This window comes from Crassostrea angulata, chromosome 6 (genome assembly GCF_025612915.1).
Source record: "Crassostrea angulata isolate pt1a10 chromosome 6, ASM2561291v2, whole genome shotgun sequence".
NCBI classification, from domain to species: Eukaryota; Metazoa; Mollusca; class Bivalvia; order Ostreida; family Ostreidae; genus Magallana; species Magallana angulata.
Window position 1 is genome coordinate 16,863,204 of NC_069116.1, and position 21,147 is coordinate 16,884,350.

The 21,147-nt window shown below is 32.7% G+C and overlaps 3 protein-coding genes across 3 annotated transcripts; 1 reads left to right on the top strand and 2 right to left on the bottom strand.

Moving 5' to 3' along the window:
- Positions 1-5,219: 5,219 nt before the first annotated feature.
- On the top strand, positions 5,220-6,406 carry LOC128188877 (uncharacterized). The gene is made up of 2 exons (XM_052860184.1): positions 5,220-5,443; positions 5,553-6,406. Exons 1-2 carry the CDS (start codon positions 5,408-5,410, stop codon positions 6,174-6,176), a joined length of 660 nt encoding a protein of 219 aa, XP_052716144.1. The 5' UTR covers positions 5,220-5,407; the 3' UTR covers positions 6,177-6,406.
- Positions 6,407-6,541: 135 nt separating this feature from the next.
- On the bottom strand, positions 6,542-13,228 carry LOC128188875 (transmembrane protein 163-like). The gene is made up of 8 exons (XM_052860183.1): positions 12,854-13,228; positions 12,503-12,625; positions 10,526-10,569; positions 10,067-10,155; positions 9,542-9,638; positions 9,226-9,337; positions 8,367-8,508; positions 6,542-8,252 (listed from the first exon to the last, which is right to left on the bottom strand). Exons 1-8 carry the CDS (start codon positions 12,921-12,923, stop codon positions 8,207-8,209), a joined length of 723 nt encoding a protein of 240 aa, XP_052716143.1. The 5' UTR covers positions 12,924-13,228; the 3' UTR covers positions 6,542-8,206.
- A 2,735-nt stretch (positions 13,229-15,963) lies between these two features.
- LOC128190750 (elongin-B-like) lies at positions 15,964-20,130 on the bottom strand. Its single transcript, XM_052862928.1, has 4 exons — positions 20,036-20,130; positions 18,688-18,831; positions 18,007-18,106; positions 15,964-16,450 (listed from the first exon to the last, which is right to left on the bottom strand). The coding sequence occupies exons 1-4, from the start codon at positions 20,036-20,038 to the stop codon at positions 16,335-16,337; spliced, it is 363 nt and encodes a 120-aa protein (XP_052718888.1). The 5' UTR covers positions 20,039-20,130; the 3' UTR covers positions 15,964-16,334.
- Positions 20,131-21,147: the final 1,017 nt, after the last annotated feature.

Below are 21,147 nucleotides of genomic sequence, written 5' to 3' on the forward strand. Positions count from 1 at the left end.
AAATTGCAGATTTTGACTATGGTAGGCACGGCACATAGCTCCCAGGACGTCCATCCGAATTTTTTCAGACCGGGAGCTACAGTCCTGAAGCTAGTATTGGTCCCTGCTGGTAGGGCAGGTAACAACAATGTCTTTCTTTGTAGGGCACATTATATAAATTGCATTTTCAAAGAACAAGGTTTCAATTCTACACATGGTAATCCTACTTACACCCATAGCCATGCATAGCAGCCTTTCCAAGCAGGAAATACTTCAAAATCATAAATCTGTTTTGTATATCTTTAATATCGCCAATAAAGAAAATGAAATTGATTTACCTTATTTGTACTGGATTCCAAAGCTTCACAAAAGTCCTTACATAGATATATAGCAGGTTCTAGTAAATGTTCTACTAAACCCCTCTTGTTATTCCTTAATTCTTAAGTAGTGAAGGAGAAACTTAAAGAGTACTGTATAACAACATACTCCAGAAGCGGTGTGAATCAGATAAGGATACTAAAAAATTCTAAAGAATTATTAGAAACTTTGAGGTCCCAAAATCTTACCAAAGTCAATAACACTTAAACGTACGATTTTTCAACGTTTTATACAACCATTCCCCCATGACAAATTAAAATCTAGGCTTTTTGATATCGTAGACAGTTGTTTCTTCAATAAAAATGGAAATCGTAAAAATGCATACCTTGTCATTTTTGTCATTGGAAATCTAAAAAATTATTTTGTTAAAAACCATTCTTGCACACACAAGTTAACATTAAAAAGATGATCGAGTTTCTGATAGACATTTATGTAGATTTTGGAAACCAGGTCTTTAAACAATCTATTGGAATTCCCATGGGTACCAATTGTGCCCCATTGTTAGCAGACTTATTTTTGTATTCTTATGAAGCAGAATTTATTTAAAAACTTGTACGTAAAAAAAAATAAATCACTCGCTGTGGCCTACAACGGTATGTCGACGACGTATTTAAAACAATTGCTATTTCTATACTTACGTCGACTCGATATATCCCAATGAACTTGAAATAAAAGATACCACAGAGTCTGCGTCATCTGTTTCATATTTGGATTATTTACTGGAAATGGACATTGATGGTAATCTAACAACAATTATTTATGATAAACGCGATGACTTCTATTTTTCTGTTGTCAACTTTCCTAACTTATGTAGCAATATACCTTCATCACCTGCATATGGTGTTTTTGTCTCTCACTTAATTCGATACACAAGGGCATGCTCTTCGTATGAACAGTTTCTAAGGCGAGGCAAGCTACTGACAAACAAATTGATAAAACAGGACTGTCAACAGTCTCGTTTGAAGTCATCTTTTCGTAAGTTCTATGGTAGATACAACGACCTTGTCAGCAAATACAATTTTCCACTGAGTAGCATGCTGACTGACGTTTTTCATACTAATTGTTAGACCATAATTAATCATCTCTATCTTTTTAGAGGTGTGCGTTGTTCTGCTTTGAATTTGTATTTCCTTTTATGGATTTTTGAGATGGTTGACAGTTTGTTATTGTCAGTTTTCATGTATTTGCAAATACAGATTATATATGTTTCATATACTGAAAAATCCACATTTTAAGATATGACTAGCTAATATATTCTCCTTCCTGTGAAGCGGTGCATTTGTTTTCTACAAATAATTCTTGGTATGACGATACATTACCAAGAAGTAAATTTCAAGTTTTTACCCACATTGTGTTGAGTATTGGATCACATGTACATGTACATGTACTTAATTTTCATTTATAAATGGGGTCTAGTGTTAAGTATACATCAAATCATGAGATTCGCGATTCATTTTAATTCGCACTGTACACTGGTAATTGTATCAAATTGTAAAATACTTTATGAGGGCTATTAGTTTATTGAACTTGTGATGACAGATTGGTTGATTATATTCCCAAATTATTTTCCCTAAAAATATTTTCATTTCAAATCTAACTTAAATGCTAACAGAGCAGAAGATGGTGTTTTCGTTAGAAACAATTACCTACTATCAAAACACCTTTTTCTTGGAAATGATTTTTCATTCAAACTATTGGTCAGTTTCTTTGATGTCATAATAAATTGTAGGGTTTTCATGAAATGAAAATGGGAATGTGTTATTTTTTATTTTAAAAAGTGTACAATTACATTTAATGCAGATCGACTTTCAGTGCTCTCTAAACTTTGATTCATCATAGGCGCCGCATTGACGAAGCTTCCGGGTTGCGTAATAGTTTTGGTTACATGAAATAAGGAGTTTAATTCACGCTAACCGCTAAAAACGATTTGGTGCATGTTGTTCATGGACAATGTTTTGTTTGTTTGTTGTTGTTTATACGTTTTCTTTATTAACTTGCCCTGATCCATCCTTGGCAATCTGGTAGACGCGAAGGAAGCAGCCGTTTATCCTTCCTGTTGAAGCTCTCCGCACTCTCCTTTACAGGGGCTGCTTGAAACACTATAGGTGTAATGGTTTTTTGTTGGTTTTTTTTTTAATTGAATCGCAGTCATCGCCGAACGCCCACTCTAGAGCAATAAGCAGTTCGTAAATTGTGTACGTAAATATTGCTTCTGATATAATTGTCTGCATATCAAAACTTTGGAGTATTCATTCAAAAAATGAAGAGGGACATGTTCGAGTTGTTGCTGATGCAATTCAATGGACAATAAATGAAAATACATGAAAATCTGTATACTTTACACGCATTTTTAGTGATCTGGAGAAAAAAAAGTAATTATGAGTAAATTGCATCTTCACTAGCCAAGGGATTTCGAAGTGGGCAGAAAATTTGAATAAATTTTACTTGGATTAATAACTGAAATTATGTTAAACTTACTAAAAAAAATCAATGCATTTTGGTAGGAACATTTTTCAAAATGATACTGTACAACATCGACAGCGACAAAAAATTTATAAACTAGACCTTTTTGTCTTCAACAAAAAGGATCTTCAACCAAAAGGAAGGGTTTTTCGAGAGCCCTTTTGCCCCCTTTTTTTAATTTAAAAAAAAAATTTCAATACTTTCAGCAAAAAAAAACAAAACACGGGTTTTTTTTTTGTACAAGCAAACGGCCATACACGAAGTTGTTAAAACGTTCAACGCGTGAAGTATAACATACTATAAAACTTTACATGAAGATGTTATGTTTACTTTCTTAAAGAAACAACCATTGTGAAATTAAAAATGGCATAAAATCTGAAAATTGAATTTGATTAGGTTTATTGATATTGTTGGTTAGACAAAGATAAAGCGATAAATATTAAGGTATAATTGTTGAACTTGAAAACCTCATTTTAGGCTCTTGAAACACATTCAGGAAGTCAAAAGTGATCACTCGACCATTATTTGCTATCTGTAACTTCTTTTCTGAACAGATACCTGAAAAGCCAATAAAAACTTATATTATAGTTCAACTTAACAAGATGAATCTTATTTTAAAACTTCATTGTTTTTATTTTTAGAAGAACAAGCATTCTGAGAGTATTGCATACATGTAAGCAATACACGTCCCCTACCGGTTTGTATTATTCTATGAAAGCTTCCAAGCACACAACTATTTCAGAGCTATTGTAAACGAGATGTCATGCTTTAATCAGAGATAAAAGAACTGAGGAAAATAAAACTATATAGTTGATATAGAAATTAAATACAAAATAGGTAAAATAATACTCTTTATTTCATCTCCTGTAATTTCGCCAAGTCTATTCTGTATTCGCTGGTAAACATTTGTTAAAACAATGCACTGTTATGCACAATATCATTTCTTACCGTCTTCTGTACCCCGAATCAAACCAAACAGTTAAACAGCCCAACCCGACAACGAACCCGATTGTATTAATACAAAAAAACTCCTGTCGATTAAATTTACAACACAATGCTTGACACTATTTTACAGAATTTATATGTTGGTTAGAAATGATAAAAGGAATGGTACAAGTAACGCACGATATTATTACTGACTACATACTGGCCTCGTTTATTCAATACACACCGAACCCGATAACGAACCCGAACATTAAAAAATTGGAATATAAAAAATTAATTTTCTCGAAAATATGTCAATCAGACGCTACAAAAGTGTAAACTTGATCTGTAGTTTGACATTTTGAAGCTGTTCAGCAAGTTTCATATTATTCCTCAAATGCATAAAGATAAAAAGTGTGGAAAACTGAAGTGGGACACACAGACGGACGGACGGACGGACTGACGGACGCAGAGGAAAGCTATAGTCCCCTCCGGTGAAACCGGTAGGGGACTAATAACATATTAGATGTGTCGTTTATTTGAATTTTAAGCACCTTTAAGTGGACTTACGAGAACTGAAAGTCCAAAACCTTACATCCACGCATCATTAAGATTTGCTAGAAGTCTGACAGTGTAGCATTATTAATTTAATATCACTTTCCGTTTTAAGAACACCGCTAATGAAGCTGTCGAAAATAATAAAAAAGAACGAAAAACATATTAGATGTGTCGTTTATTTGAATTTTAAGCACCTTTTACATGTAAGTGGACTTATGAGAACTGAAAGTCCAAAACCTTACTTACACGCATCATTAAGATTTGCTAGAATTCTAATAGTGTAGCATTATTAATTTAATATCACTTTCCGTTTTAACAACACCGCTAATGAAGCTGTCGAAAATAATAAAAAAGAAAAAAAAATAGGTCCTAATTATAATCATACCTGGTACAAGTATGAAATCCTTTATAATATATTTTTTACACTGCTTTTCTTTACAATTTTGATTGGTGTTGAAGCAGTGCTCAGCCAGTTTCTCCTCACTGAAAGAAGTCTTAATCACAAGCCGGACAGCTGTGGACATTTCCAACACACGTTGTCCAATCGTGTAGGGAAGAGCGTCGCACTTAAAACAACCCTCTGAGATTCTTCAGCTACTCTTAAAATTTCGTCAGATCTGAAAAGTAATTTAGAAATAAATCTAAATCTCTCTCTCTCTCTCTCTCTCTCTCTCTCTCTCTCTCTCTCTGCCAAAACTTTTGTAAAGTATTGCACGCTTGTATTCATATTTCTTTTTCAAATAAATAATTTGATTCATCTGAATTCAATAAGTTTAAAATGTACTTTCATTCATGTGTTTTGACGAATTGGTTTTAACCGAGATTTGAGATAAACTGTATTAAAGGCAATAACTCTATTTAATATTGGCGTTTTAAATCCAATATTTGACCTCTTTTGCGTACGTTATAGATAACGAAGAACACCGAAATCCTCTGATTACAATGCCTTGGTCAAAGGTTCTGTTTAAATAGAAACTCTATCTGTTTCATTGTTCTTCGATTGATATATTTGTTCCTTTATATTTAATGAGACATATGTAACAGACATATAGGATTTGCGCCAGTATGCCATCACCATAAGGAGTTGAAAATGTAGCGCTGATGGATGAAAACGGGTGGAGGTTTAACAACTATTCCTAAGGTAAGAAATATATCACAATTCAAATAATTCAGAAGGCATATTTTAACGTTTAAATTTCTTCGACAAAATACAATTTAACTGGAGAAAACGTTATTTCATTTAAATCTAGATGCCGAAAGGAAGGTTAGCTATTGGTTACCCGAATGAATCTTTCGTGGGAAAGGGAACTGTGTTCGCAAATATCACGAAAGAGTCATTGCGCGTCAGAATGCGGGTGAATAGAGTAGACGAACTGGAAGAGGAGCGATTACAAAAGCTCACTAAATTGATGAACCGTGACCAAAAAGTGCAAGCAGTTTTGCTCCAAAGAGTTATGGAGCGAGCAGAGCGGAACATCGAACACATGCGTGGATATAGGGAGGTTATTAATAATGATTTCAAGTTTGACAATTTCCGAACGATGGAACATGGTTTCAGGAAACGTTTGGTTGAATCTCCTCGAACAGCTCGACAAATCTCACTAGAAACTAAGATATACAACGGTGGATACCAGCCAGGATATTTCAAACATGAAATCAAGAGGAAAATTCGACAAGCTGATCCCAATGTATTTCACCGAGTTGTAAAGAAAGTCTTGAAAGAACATAGTCAGAAAGAGTCGGGAGAGGTACTGGACAGGAAAATGTCCGACATGACCTATTACCGGACTCTAAAGGAAAAACAACAAAAGGGACAGTTCTATTTTAAACCCCAGGTGCGGCATTTGGATCCACTCTCGAAAGAGTTTAGTTAACACAACAATCATTGTCTGACCCACTTTTTTACTACCTATGTACATTCCTCCTGTTACATAATGTTAGTTTTAGTAGCGAGTATGTTTTTCCGTTTTGTTTACATTTTAGATTGTTATCGAAATATTTTATTTGAAAGTAAATGCAGTTCTTCGGTGTGGGCTTAGTGGGAAAGGACAATGGATTTACAAATATACATGTACTGTATTGAAACAATAAACTGGCACTGATATTCTAGTTTGAAAATTTAATGCAATTATAATAAAGAAGCCTACGGGGAAAATACTGTTAAGCATTTTTGATTTCAGAATTGGTAACTGCGACTACAGTAGCAGACATTTTGACTCATGATCATAATCGGTTAGTATTTGTTTAAGAATTGCAATCATTGCTTAAAATTCTTCATCGGCTCCGTTCCTATTATGGTGTCGTTAAACCAATTAGGTTACAGTAAAAGTTGTGTCACCAGTGAATACAAGAAAAAATATAAAAGTAATCAAATAATAAGGTAGTTATGATCACAGTTAAGTTTCGCAATGTCAAATACTGATATCCCAAATACAATGGATATCTCGAAGTAAGTCAGCGGTCTCAGTCGCTTAAAGAGACATGGTGACGCCCAAACCCATGATTCACTAAATATCGAATTTTTACACGATTTCCACATATTTTATATATCATATGAAAAGATTTACTTTTGTAAAATTACGATGTTCAAAAGTGAATATATCCAATTAAAATGAGAAAAATGTGATTTAGCGATGGGCCAACACATAAATATTGAGTTTCGAATTCCGTTCCGCTTCATAGCCACGCAAGCGCATGGGAATGTAAATACTGCAGCGTGGCACATATCATGAGTGAACGGCCTTTCGGTGAATCCTGATGTCTTCAGGAACTATATATTTATTGAAATGCACAATCTATAAATGCATGTTTCTTTCTACGGACCTAGAATAACTTCAACTTCAAATTCTTTTCTCAGTGAGTCAGTCCAATTGTAACTATTTTTTAAACAGCAATCACGGGACACTCAAATCAATGTCCAGAACAACTTGGTGTGTTTACATGTGTAATTCCGCATGAGTTTTTAAAACTTGTGAACTGATAGGTGATGACTTATAATGCGTGAAACCTCCGATGTGATGAAATTTCGCATATATGTTTCTCCCGTTTTATAAGATTTATCAAGTGAATTCAAATCGTTGCTAGAAAAAGATTAACTCCTAAGTAAATTCTTAAGTGAAACCTGTTACGAATGCGTTCGTGAAAAGCACTTAAGATTTCTCGTAAGATATTCTTAAGTTGAAATTTTACGCTAAACCTTTTAAAGATTTTTTGTGAAAAGGGCTCCTGATTTTTTTAAATTTTTTTTTTTATGGTTTTCATTTCTTGCATATATTCTTAACAATTAAAACATTTTATTATTTTTTAAGAGAGCATGCCCTTAGATTTAACGTTATTGAATCAATTTCTCAGTACTTTTCATTTTTTTTTTAGCATATTTGTAGTTGGTAAATGTCTACGTAAGGTTTCTCAGTTAAAAGGAAATTTCGTCCATGTTGTCATAAATGAAATAAGTGCCGTAATAAAATAAGATGTATGTTTTTTAATTGGCTTTAATTGATGAAATAAAGCAAACTAAGACTGTGTTAGATTGTTACATTTCACTTTGTTAGTAATCAACGAGTTTAAAAATAAGAGCCTATTTTATTTATTGTATAATTATGTTCTTTGTAAAGTTTCGACAATGATAAGAAATAGTCAACATTAAAGCTTTGAAAAGCATTAATTTCGTTACAATTCGTATTAATAACAGTTCATTCAAATCCATGCAATAAAGTTCACTTTGAATTACGGTGAAATATTTATAGAATGAACAAATGCAAGTTCTTGAATATCCACCAAATTTCGACTCATAATTAAGTGATAATTTCATTTATACAAGTACGTCACTATCCATCCAAAATCATCATTTTGCATCCAAAGGATTTGATGTTTTGAAAATCATCGTTTCTTAAGTCTTAATTGCTCATGTTTGATGACTATCATTGGCAAGATATTGCTGGCAAAAGAACCTGAAAATAATCAAACAACAGCGGTTTTACATTTACATGTACATGTATATAAATAAATATGAAAACCATTTCAAACATAGTTACTAGTAATCTGAAACGAGAAACTCTACAGACCTTATCGCAAATAAGTACAGAAGCACGCTACAAACAATGGCAAACACGTGGTCTATGTACCAAAGCGAGGCATCGTGGACATAAAAATTAATCGCCAAAAAAGCTGATAAACTCATCAGGAAGCCTACGAAAGTTATTATACCTGTTAGAAAAAATATAAGAGATGTTGAGACAGAGTTTTTATGACTTGTATTTGTACATAGACCTACTCATACATACACTGGTCAACTCGTTAACATTAAGTGAGCTTGTAATCAAAATCGAACAGTTGAGTTGTTTACTTCTACTTTATACCTTGCTCATAAGCAAATTAGTGAACACGTCAAGTTTTTTTCACAAAGGGAAAGTAAACTCGTTTATATATACAAGGTATTTTTACATCAAAATATTAACCCTAGATCTGTTGCTATGGCTATTGTTTGAGTACTTCTTGACTGTTCGATTTTGTATGAGTTACTTTGTCATCGACAAAAAGAAGAAGAGGCAGATTATACTCTACTAGTTAAAGTATTAAAAAATACTATTGAAGATGAATTCATGGATGAAGTACTTAGCAGATTCACATATGAAGTTTATTATGATTTATATTTTGAACCAAATATATTAAGTCCAATTGGAAAGATGCAATCACAACAGAAGGATTTCCCGTCTATATAGCCTTTTTGTTGTTGCATGAAATGATTTGCTTTCATTCAATTTTCATAGAAAATGTTGAGCACAGACATGAACGAATTTCGTATCTTATGCAACGATGTTTCAGTCAAAGACTTTATGTTCTGTCATAATTTATATATACATGTGATCACATCCAATATGATACGGTGCCTTGAAAACGCCATAGAGAACCAAACAGACTTACTATCGGTCATAAGAGATTTGCTCTCCAGTTTGTATCCTAAACAAGACTTCAAAGTTCCTAGCACCAAATTACAGACTCCGTTTGTAAGAGAGATAATTTCCAGTGTAATTAGCTGGAAAATATAGACTGTCAAACACATGCATATCCATAAAATTATTAACATCTCTTTTGTCAAAATATTTTGCACAATATGCTTCACAATGTTTTGGATAAAAATAAGAGTATGAAAAGGATAGATTGAATTTATTTAACATATGATGTGGTAAAATGTACAATGTTTTACTGTTAATCAAACACGTTTTAATCATCATCGTACCTCTTTTTCTTTCTCTTTTCTGACCAGAGAAATGATTGTCATCGTCAGCAGGCTAGTACTCGACGCCACAAATAGAATGGCGATAACAAAGCAAGCTCTACAGAGGAGAACAACAGCATGATAAAAGTAGAAATTTTGGGAATAAATCTTTAGCAAAACTACGTGGATCTGCTTACTGCAAAAAATAGAAAAACTAAATAAAATATGTTGCAAATTTGTAGCAGGTATTGTTCTGTAATGTGTACGTTTCACAAGATAATGCAATATGGACCCTCTTTATGCTGCACACTGATTTTAGGGTACTTGATGTTGTTAGGATAGAGTCCAATGTATATTTTAATTTAACAACGCCAAGAGCCTGGAAATTAGTGCGCAGTGAATAGACTCCTTTATATTGCATTATCTTGATCAACATACTAGTAACACAGTACAGAACTACATGTCACGCAATATGCAAATATTCTGCATTCACGTCCATGTATACTACATCAACATTAACAAAGAATAGTTAATTATAAGACATACTTCTGTTCTCGACTTTCTGAGTACAGGTCGTTGCTATGAAACCGCCAAAGTACAACAATGGAGGACAAACTATCCAGTATTGCATTAAGCTGTGGGATAAATTGTCATGATTAGATTGTGAAAACCTTAAATGTAATTTTTTAAGATGCTTAATAAATTGAATAGATTAGCGCATGTATTATTATGCAAATTATTCTTCAACAACTGATAAACGGTATCACAAATAAACCTATCCAATTTAAATAAGATACTAATTTTTTCAGACACATGAAAACTGCTTTATTGTTGCGGATCAATCAAATATCATATCAAAATAAATATCAACGTAAAAAGCCAAAAAATAACGCGCGAATGGGTTACAGTATTATTTCCAATACTAGTAAATCAAATGAGTAATTTATTTTACATTTGACATTTTACATTAGATAATATTTGAAGATTATATGTTATTTGACTTACTCCAAATCCAAATATAGTGTCACTACCCAATGTTGATGCGTATACTGAAATTGTGGAAGTTGAAAGGTTCGATTATTTATCTAACATGCTGAAGATTTATTTAAATGTAAAAATTCATTGTGAAGCATTGCAGAACAAATGAATAGTCTATTCTTAGACAAATAAAGACTTGGTGTTTTTTTCTTCATTTTATCCATGACATAAAATGTTTGGTACCAAGATAAGACCGCGGAACATTAACTGGCAAGGTTGGAAATATACACGTTAATTTCACCTGTTACAGTCAAAACATTTGAAATAGCCGGGAGCAAATTGACGCGGACGTCTGAGAAAACATTGGATTGAAACTGTAGCTGAAGGAATTAAATGAGTGGCGACTGATTCTCGAAGTCATCGGGCAATGCTTTGCCTTAATTGCGCATAATCTCTCCCGAATCGGGATATCCTCATATTTGCTGATTATATCTTATTAGTGAAAAAAAATGTTTTTCAATCGCTTTGCTGATACTAAATAAAATGTGTTTCGATCGCATAACTTATATACATGAAGCAAGTTATGAACACTGAGGTGGATTGAAAATACACTTCCTATGCATGCAACTACAGTTTCAATCCAACGTTTTCTCAGACGTCCGCGTCAATTTGTTCCCATCTATATCAAATGTTTTGGCTGTAAAAGATTAAATTAAATTGACGTAAGCTGTATATTTCCAATATTGCCGTTAATGTTCCGCGGTCTTATTCACATCATAAAATAAAGTTGATCAACTATGACTGTTTAAGACAACATATGTTAATGTTAATTGCCGATATCAAAATCTAAAACCGCCATCTGCTGGTTTTAGAACGACGGCAATAATTTCCTTCAGTTTTACTTGCATCATTCGCATTTTCTTCTTTTTCTTTTTTTTTTTTAAATGAGGCCAGGTGGTCAATTAATTGTAAAAGAAAGATAGAATCAACAATAGAAATAAAACAATATTATGTTGTAGATAATTTTTAAAGTTTATTTCATTCCTTTTGGCAAAGTAATTAGTGAAATGCGTAAGAAAATGTGGGTGTCAAATGTTTCCGAGTGAACAGATTAATTCTAAGCTCTACGGCCTGTCAACATGTTTTTTTTTAAGGATAACCTACACAAAAATTTCATTTTATTCCTGATTTTAACTGGTTTTCGAAAATTGATATAATGTTTTCTTTCCACAACGCATTAATCGAATGCTGCATTGTATTGTTGAAGGTTTAGTGTCTAGATACAGAGATGTCAGAAGTGCTGTGAATATTTACTCTATTTCGCTTATTTTTGTCAACGCATTCTAACTTTCTTCACATCCAGTTAAAACTGAAGCCCCAGGTGTTTGTTAATTTGATTCTGAATGTATAAACATATTACTGTCGAAATGTGGTACGAAAACCAAGTTTTTAAATAAGGAATAAGGAATCATTCTTTGAGTATTATGAGGTGATACTTTTGGTCGGGGCGTGATCAAATCCAATAAAGCCCGAAGGGCTTTATGATAGATCAAATCCAATAAAGCCCGAAGGGCTTTATGATAGATTTGATCACGCCCCGACCGAATTTATCACCTCATAATATTCAAAGAATGATTCCTTATTACTTATATTTATATAATTTTAAGCAATCGTACGATTAAATATTTAAACATCAATAAGCAAACCCCGCTGGCGCCTCAATTTGGCGTCATTTGTATTATGGATTTTATACTACAAAATCGATACGTAGTGTTATCACAGGCAAAGACACTTGAAAATGTAAATATAAGCGAGTATTTTTGTACCGTACTTTGTACGCTTCTGTTTGTTAAAGTTAACTATTACAACATATTAACTTCGAAGAAGAATAATTTCACAACACTTCTTTATTTTGTATTTTATAGCAGCCCAAATTCTGTTACAGTATACGTGCGCGCTCGTGTGTGCGTGCTGAAGTACAGTACTTGTCAGAAAACAGCCTACCGGTTGCAGTCAGACCTTGGGCGAACCCAAACACAACAGACACCCATGATATGACAATGGCGGCTTTGCGCAACTGCACGGCTACTGTCATTTCAGCCCGATGTTTTATGAGAAGCAATTCCGCTACAAAACATTAGCATGTCAAAACAACACAAGATAACGATCTTAAAATGTTACAAATTCTGCAAGTGTTATTCAAACTTTTTCGAACAGCTGCATAAATACTAGTATTTAGTATAATATAGTAATTGCTACAAATCCGTTTAATTATCATTTGGGGGAAAATTACAAGAACAATATAGTGTTGTAATAAGAGAGAGAGAGAGAGAGAGAGAGAGAGAGAGAGATCACCTTTTTCATTTTCCACTGCATTATTATAAGTAGGACATTTCTGAAGTGTAGATCCAGCATCTTCATTCATGATTCGTCACCTAATTAGTTGTTGGTGATTATTTTATGCCAGTACAGGTACTTGAATTCATCAAATATTTCCCTATGAATTATCGTGGCGTACATGGATACAGTATATTGAATTTCGTGCAGCTTTTGGATCAATTATTACTATAACTGGAAACATAAGTATTCTATTTGCAGTGTATACAATCGATAAATGAATTGATATATGTCTCCAGGATATTAACAGATGTATACAATGTACAATGCATCTATAGTTTTATATATGAATTGAACATAAATTGACAAAAAGTTGAAGGGATTAGACGTCAGTTCATAAAACAGCCTCTTCCTGGAGAAATAAAAAAAATCTTTAATATTTTCATATGTTGATATTATTTAATGTTGATGTCGTCAACAATGGTTTACGAGCAACCATGATCTACTGTATGATAATTCTAGTGAACTTACTGTTCAAAATTTAAAGAAAAGAAAAAAAAAAAAAAGAATTTCGGCGTACTCTAAACTTTTTCTTCTGACATCTCATTTTCACTGGTTGAGAAACTCTTATTTTGCCAGGCCCTCTTTCAAAGAGAGATAATCAAAAATTGATGAAAATTTGGTATTTTTCAAAAATCTTCCCAAAAACCGTTTGGCCAAAAAAGCTGAAACTTGCGGGGAAACATTCTCAGGTAGAGTGGATTCAAGTTTGTTCAAATCATGATACCTGGGGGTAGCTAGGATGGGAACACATTGGGGTCGAATTTTTACGTAGGGATATATGGAGTGAATTTTTAAAATCTTCTTAGAAACCAATCGGCCAGAAAAGCTGTAACTTGTGTGGAAGCATCTTTAGGCAGGGTACATGTACATGTAGTTTTATATCTTTATAGGTTTGTACAAATCATGATCCGGGGTAGGGTGGGGCCATAATGAAGGGGTCAAATTTTTACATAGGAGTATATGAATAGCCCGCCCCTTCTGCAAAATTCAAATTTCGTTATTTACATTATAAAATTACCAAAAATGCACCTCAGACCCTCCCTGGCAAACTGAAATAACCTTGAAAAAATTTCTGGATCCATGCATGTTAAGTCTTAATTGTGCCCAGATGCGCCATAATAATATGACTTCTCATATGTTTCTTCTGTTTATGCAGTTATTTTCACAATTTTAGTTATGGGGAAAGGACAGTCTTTCAGTGATATACTGGTTTGTGAGTTACTGTATTTGAACCTTTGTTACCGGAACTCTGGAAATCTCTTTCCCTCGACATGGGGAGTAGCCAAACGCTGTATAAAATAGGGAAAACAAGACAGCTTTCACTCAACTACTCATTTATTGAAATATAATTGAAACTTATTTATATGTATGTACATCATTTTTCATTAATGCATTCACCTAGGATTGCAGCTTTGCTAAATAATTTTCAAATCTTTCTACAGAACTCCGTTGTTTTAGCCAACCATTAATAATTCTAGAGCAACTGAGGTATTACTTTTGCTTCCATTTATAGAGGAAACATATTTCAGTTCTGCATACAAAGATCAATAACTTTCATAGAATTTCAAAGCTGTTTGTTTATCACAAGTAATCTTGACCATCTCCATTTGCATGGAAGCATATCGATTCTTAAACAGGCTGACTGTTGAATCATTTGTCACAGAGAGACTGTAACATCATATGCTGGTTGAGCAGTTTAACGCTATGTTCGAAGAAGCCGTATCCATGTCCCTCTCCCAGCACGCCTTGGAATACATGTAGATTGAGGAATGGCTGAATCTGGGTCTTATTTTGCTTTTAAACGGATCTTATTTTATCCCCGTCCAAGTTTTTACCTTGTGTCTGTCTTTTAAAGTAATCAAAAGTGTGTCCGTCTTATTTCTAAAGTCCCGGAACCAAGCTTAACTCTACAGTTATTTGAAAACACGTAAATCTAGTATCGACCTTTAAAGCAGAAAGTTGGAAATGTGTATGAGCAATTTGGGGTGAATTCATAGCGAAAAAGTCGCACCATCCAGTCATGTATTTAGTAATGTATAGGTATGATATCACGTGTCTATCGAACACGTGTTTTTATTTATTTATATATTATATCATTTTATTGTTATTAACATTTTTTCCTCATTATTGCAGAGAATTGAGATTTTACCGGAAGATATTTGTGTAATTTACATGTAATAAACTGCACTCATGAGAGCGCTTCTGTACCTACACACTGTGTTTATTTATTTTATAAATTATTAATGTTCTGTTGAGCGTAACGAATTAGAACATAACGTTAATTTAATATTTACAAAGAATTAAATTTTGAAGCCAACTGTCTGTCTTACAGTACATGTATATTGAAAGCATAAAAAATAGTGAAATAAACTACACAATATATCTTTATTAACTAATATTTACATTTTCAACTGTCTTTGTCCGTGATAACATTACGAATCAATTTTGAACCCTAAAACCCAATAACTTCATAAATTACGAGTGACACAAAATAGGCGTGTCTTATAGCATAACCGAGAAAGGTATTGGCTGCGGCGCGTAGTAAATTAAATACATAGCATGTGCTACACAAGAAAATAGTGGTTTTAAAATAATATTGTTTTAAAGTGTACAAATTAGAAATAATATAAGTAATAAGGAATCACTCTTTGATTATTATGAGGTGATAATTTCTGTCGGAGCGTGGTCAAATCTATCATAAATCCCTTCGGGCTTTATTGGATTTGACCACGCCCGGACCGAAATTATCACCACTCATAATACTCAAAGAATGATTCTTTATACCTTAAATAACCCAAACCCTTATTTTTAAGGTATTTTAAGATAAAGATTTTGCGAGGCACATTGGTTTTTTTTATTCTTATAAATATTATTTGGGAAATATTTAACCCCCCCCCTAAAAAAATACCTTGAAACACGATACTACTTACCAAGGAAGTTTATAAATGTCGATTAGTTGGTACATGTACTTCCTCACTGAACAAACGCCTGTATTAACTTAAAGGTAATTGGCCACAGAATACTTTTGAATTATTAAAATTCCAACAAAAAATATAAAACGAAAACATTTTTTATGCTTAAATTTTAATTATTAAAAACAAGACTGTAACTTTTTGAAACATTGAAACAAATTTACACTGAAAAAAAATCTTACATAGTAATTTTTGTAATCAACAGCGCTTTGAAACTTTAGCAAGGTACAGACTATATTTAAACATTAGTGACTTTCGTACCTGTATTATATGACCGCACTTTACATACCAATAATAGCTAATGGAACAAAAAAGAAATCTCTTAAAGCTTGGATATGCTCATGCAGGAGGGTACTCACATGGATATTTGTATCACCGTTATTTTTGTTTTGTTTTTGTTTTACATAACAATTATAATAAACTTCCTAATGAACTTTGAGAAAATAAGTTAGCTATGAACAAGATTAAGATGCTGTTTGTTCTTGTGCATGTGCCGATGTGGAGTCTTGTTGTTTCATCACATCTGGTAGCTCCGGGGGACTGGATAGGGGGGTGATCTCTAACTGTTCAAACTCGCCATCTACACAAACAACAAACAGGAAATATAATATGGTCAAAAGATCAACCCATTTTAAAAGTACCTTAAAGTAAGTAGCATGCATATCCTATGAATGTTTGTAAAATTATATCAAATAGAAATAGATTCTCTTACATCAAGAAAAATATTTATCACACAAGTCCTAACCAAGGAGTCTTCGGGCAACATTTACGTTCAAATTGTCATCCAGAGCATTGAGAATATGTGCCGCCCTTGATCAGTGAGTGTTTATAATTATTTTGAATTCATTATAAACATCAGACATTTTTCTAAATTAATAATTTTGTAAATAGGAAAAATATGTGAATGTACTTTATTTTCTAATAACATTTTCACTGTACTATCAGTTGGTACACTGTAAAAACTAGTGCATAGTACCAGTCTATGAACAGGTCAGCTACAAAATATTTACATTCAGTGTATATTTCCCCTTATGTTTGCATTGGAAATCTGCAACGTTCAATTTCCTTTGTTTACAACTAGCTGATTCATGCACCATAAGCACAAATATATAAATGCATTTTGAGTGTATTTATTGTTGCAATATTAAATGTTCAAACTTACATAACCAATTTGATATAAACTAATGAAAAATAATTGTTTATTCATATCTTATCGTTAATAAAAAATATTTTTTGACAAAGTTTCTGGCACTTTATTTTTAGGCGCAGAAGTGAACCAAATAACATGTTAATATGGCTGTTCCATGTATGTTTCATATCCCCGACTATGAATTTATGTAATAGCTTTAAAGAGACAATACAAATATATTTCATACAAATTGACATCAATATCCATATAAATATAAGCATTGAATGCTTGTTTTGGGGTGTTGACTGACCTATAACACACCAAGCGCTGCAGACAAATTAACATATTGCCCTAACGCACAGCATTCAATTTGTCTGCAACACTTGGTGTGTTATAGGACCGACGACTTCCAAATATAAGCATTCAATCCTTAAGTGAAAAAAGGAACTGATATAAGTACAAACAATACTTATAGACATATACATGTATAGGGTATTTGAATGTTTTGCTAGATTTTATCTTTTGCAACAATACAATCAATCAAGTAAAAATCTGACAATTCCATTGATTGTTAAAAATTGATACTGAAATCTAATGATCCGGATACAAACTTCAGTGTATGTTAAAAGGAATATGGTATGTGAAATATTACTTCCAGACATAGTTCCAGTAAATTGACAAAAAATCAAAATTTCTGTTCACTTTTTTGTGTAACTTAACACTCATAGAATGCCTTTCCTACCCAAAAGCAATCACATGGAAGCGTCACAACAAATTCCAGAGTGTTAAAATTTCAAGATTTTACAAAAAAGTACCAATCGCGATGTTCTTAATTTCACGCTTTCAAGAAAACCAGTTGATCAAAGTATAAGCATTAACACGTTTTAAAAAAACTTATGTTAATATTTACGATGGGTTTAATTTAGCAAAAAAACGATAAATCGGGAACAAAGTGAAATTAAAACCATCCTGATTATTTGCCAATCTACAGTATTGATAATACATACCATCTTGTTTACAAGCCAGTCCGATAGTAGCTGGAGCTTGTGCTCTTGCTGTTGCAAAAGTAAACCCATAATCTCCTAGCGTTTTGTTGTCATCTAGTGGCTACAAAACAAAATAAATCCTCAAAAACAGTTTAACAATCTATCATAGGTATTAATCTGCTGCCTGTTTTTTGTGGGGGGGGGGGGGGGGGGTGTTAAGGGAAGTTCAATAATTTCCGAACAATTTGAGCCTCTTCCTTCAGATTTACATGTCAACTGACTACTTTTATGGAATTTTAAATTTTATATTTCAAGGATGTAAAGTTATTTTGTAATTGTCTGTTTGTGCATTTAAAATCTTTGTTATGGGAAGCTAATTTGTCAAAAAACATGCAGGTATCTGACCGGACTTACATGAAGACTTAATTTACACTACAGTATTACTCTTTGGCATTCTCTTGGTTAAGTATAAGCCAAAGTGACTAAGGAGAGAGAAATTATGTTCAAGATAAAGATTAACATAAAGATCCATCATGACCTTGACCTCTAACAGATACATAATTCAATGTCAATACCCACTCTATACCCTTTTGCATTTTAGGGGTGAAAATGATTTCCTGACCAAACTTTACAAAACCTTTGGCATTTAAATATCTCAAAATGAAATTTAATACTTGGGAGACTGCAAAGAAGAAATCCTACCTGATCATCTTTGAACAGCTTTTGATCTTCAGGTCTGATCTTTAGAATACCTTCTACAATTTTTTTCACATCGCTAACTGGGGTTGACTCTTTTGCATCTGTAAAGATGGTAGTCTTTTTTCTTCTGATCATCAAGAACACATCCTAGAAAAATACCCGTATATTTAATTTATTTACATCACAGAAAAAATCTGAATAAAAAGGAAAATAATTTACAAATTGAATATATTCAGCTTTTTTAAGCACTTTAAAAAAAACATAGATTTTTATTAATTATCATTTTTCTTTTTCGTTCCTTAATGCAACAAATACACAATTTAAAAAATTTGATGATTTGATATTGATCTTAATAGAGACTGGGAAACAGCTGTTAATTTACATTAAAAAAAAAAAGAACTGGAACTTTGACATGCATTTTTTCATATATTTTTCAATGAATTATGCAACAACTTAGACATATTTATAGAAACAGAAAAGGTGATAAAGACTTTGCATTTCTTTTATATAAGAGGGCTGGGTGGTCATGACATTTTTAGACTATACAAATTTCCTAGATATTGAGCACTATGTAAATAGGTAGGAAATTGCTCAAATTTTGAAGTTAAAAAACATCGGGATATTTTCTTCACAAAATGATAGTTTACAGCCTGAAATTTCAAGTTAATTTTAATAGGTTATTCGTTGATCATCCAGCGTTCTTGTCAAATTTAACGCCTTATACCAACAGCAAATGATTGGGATGCAAATAATACATTAAGGAGTGGAACCTTACACCAACATCACGCAGCCTATCTTTACTGGCTATCAGTTCATTGTTTAACATGCAAATCAAATTAACAGAATTTATCTTTTAAAAAAGCAGGTATTTATCATCAAAGAAAAATATAAAAAAGTGCCAGGAGAATGGATAACATGGATCATGGAAAATGCTTAACCTGATAGTTTTGTTTATATTTTGGCTAAATTGAGGTTAGGAAATTATTAAGGCAACTCTATAACCTTTTTAACACCGCCTTTCCCCCACTCTTTAAATTTTTGCGCTTCCCTTCATTGTTTTGCGTGAATGATTTCAAGATACGCAATATGAAATTAAGGAATACACGAAAAAGACTGCCAGGGTAGTGGGTACGATAGGACACGGTGATTTTTGTCATGCTTTGCCTTTGGTAACAAAAACACTAGTCACTTTCATACGATTCAGTCAAATAATTGATTAATATTTCTCGTTTTGAAACGTAGACATAGTTGATGCTTTATTATACAATCCCCTCATTACGATTTCTTAACAGTTTCCATACAATCGTAATAAATTTCTCAGAGATAATGTGTTTACAACAAATATACCCACCATCTTGGATAACTACGGTTAACTGGTTCTCTTTATCGCTCAGCGTTCTTTCCTTCTTGACGAGGACCAGTTTTTGTGACTAATCGGGCTTTTCCGTAATACCGAATGTTATCGGTGTTTTTCAATAAGTGCACCCGTTATAGTTCGGTCATTTCCGTTTATACGTCAAATCGGTAACATGAGTTTATTTCTACATAATTCCCATTAAAACACAAGAAAGATGAATTAACATAGTAATGAACCTGGCACTGTAAAATAAACAAAAAACCATTTATCAGACTTTTACGAATAAGTTTTCATTTATTCTAATTTGAATTTTACCAATAGCAATTATATTAACCTCAAATATCAAGTGCTATATATTGTAAATTATTTTTGATGTAGAATTATATGATAATTATATATTTAAAGTGGTGTGGGACACTCCCATATTGTGACGTACATGTACATGTACTTCCTATCAAAATAAACAATATAGGTATCATTATATAATTTTTTTTCTTTGCAAACATTTAAGTAGTGGCCAAGGTTACCTATAATAGCGTAGCGCAATGGATTAGAGCATTATCTGCGAATCTGTGAGTCATGAGTTCGAATCTACATGTAACATTTTAGACGATGAAAGTATTTTGATTGTAATGTACTTTTATCCACAATAATATCCACAGGTGACCCATGCATACCACCTTAAAAAATGGAATCCGAGTCATTCTTGTAGTATTATTAGGTGATCAAATACATGCATACGGTAGGGGTGATCAAATCCAATAGAACTCGAAGATATATAGATGATAGATTTGATCACGCCCGACTGACCGTATTTGCTCACCTCATAATATTTATAGAATGATTCCTAATTACTTATGTATTTATGTAACTTTCAGAAATTGTTCGATTAAATATCAAAATAGTTTTGGACTACATATGTAGTACTATACATTACAAAATGGATTCTTAATGTTATCAAAGACTCACTGAAAATTGTAAATATACATGTGTACATGTATAATACTTTTAGTATACAATGAATGAGCTGAGTAAGTAAATATTTCAAAATCAATCGATATATACAGAGCAACCTAAAGTAGAGTCAACGTTCATGAAAATGTACA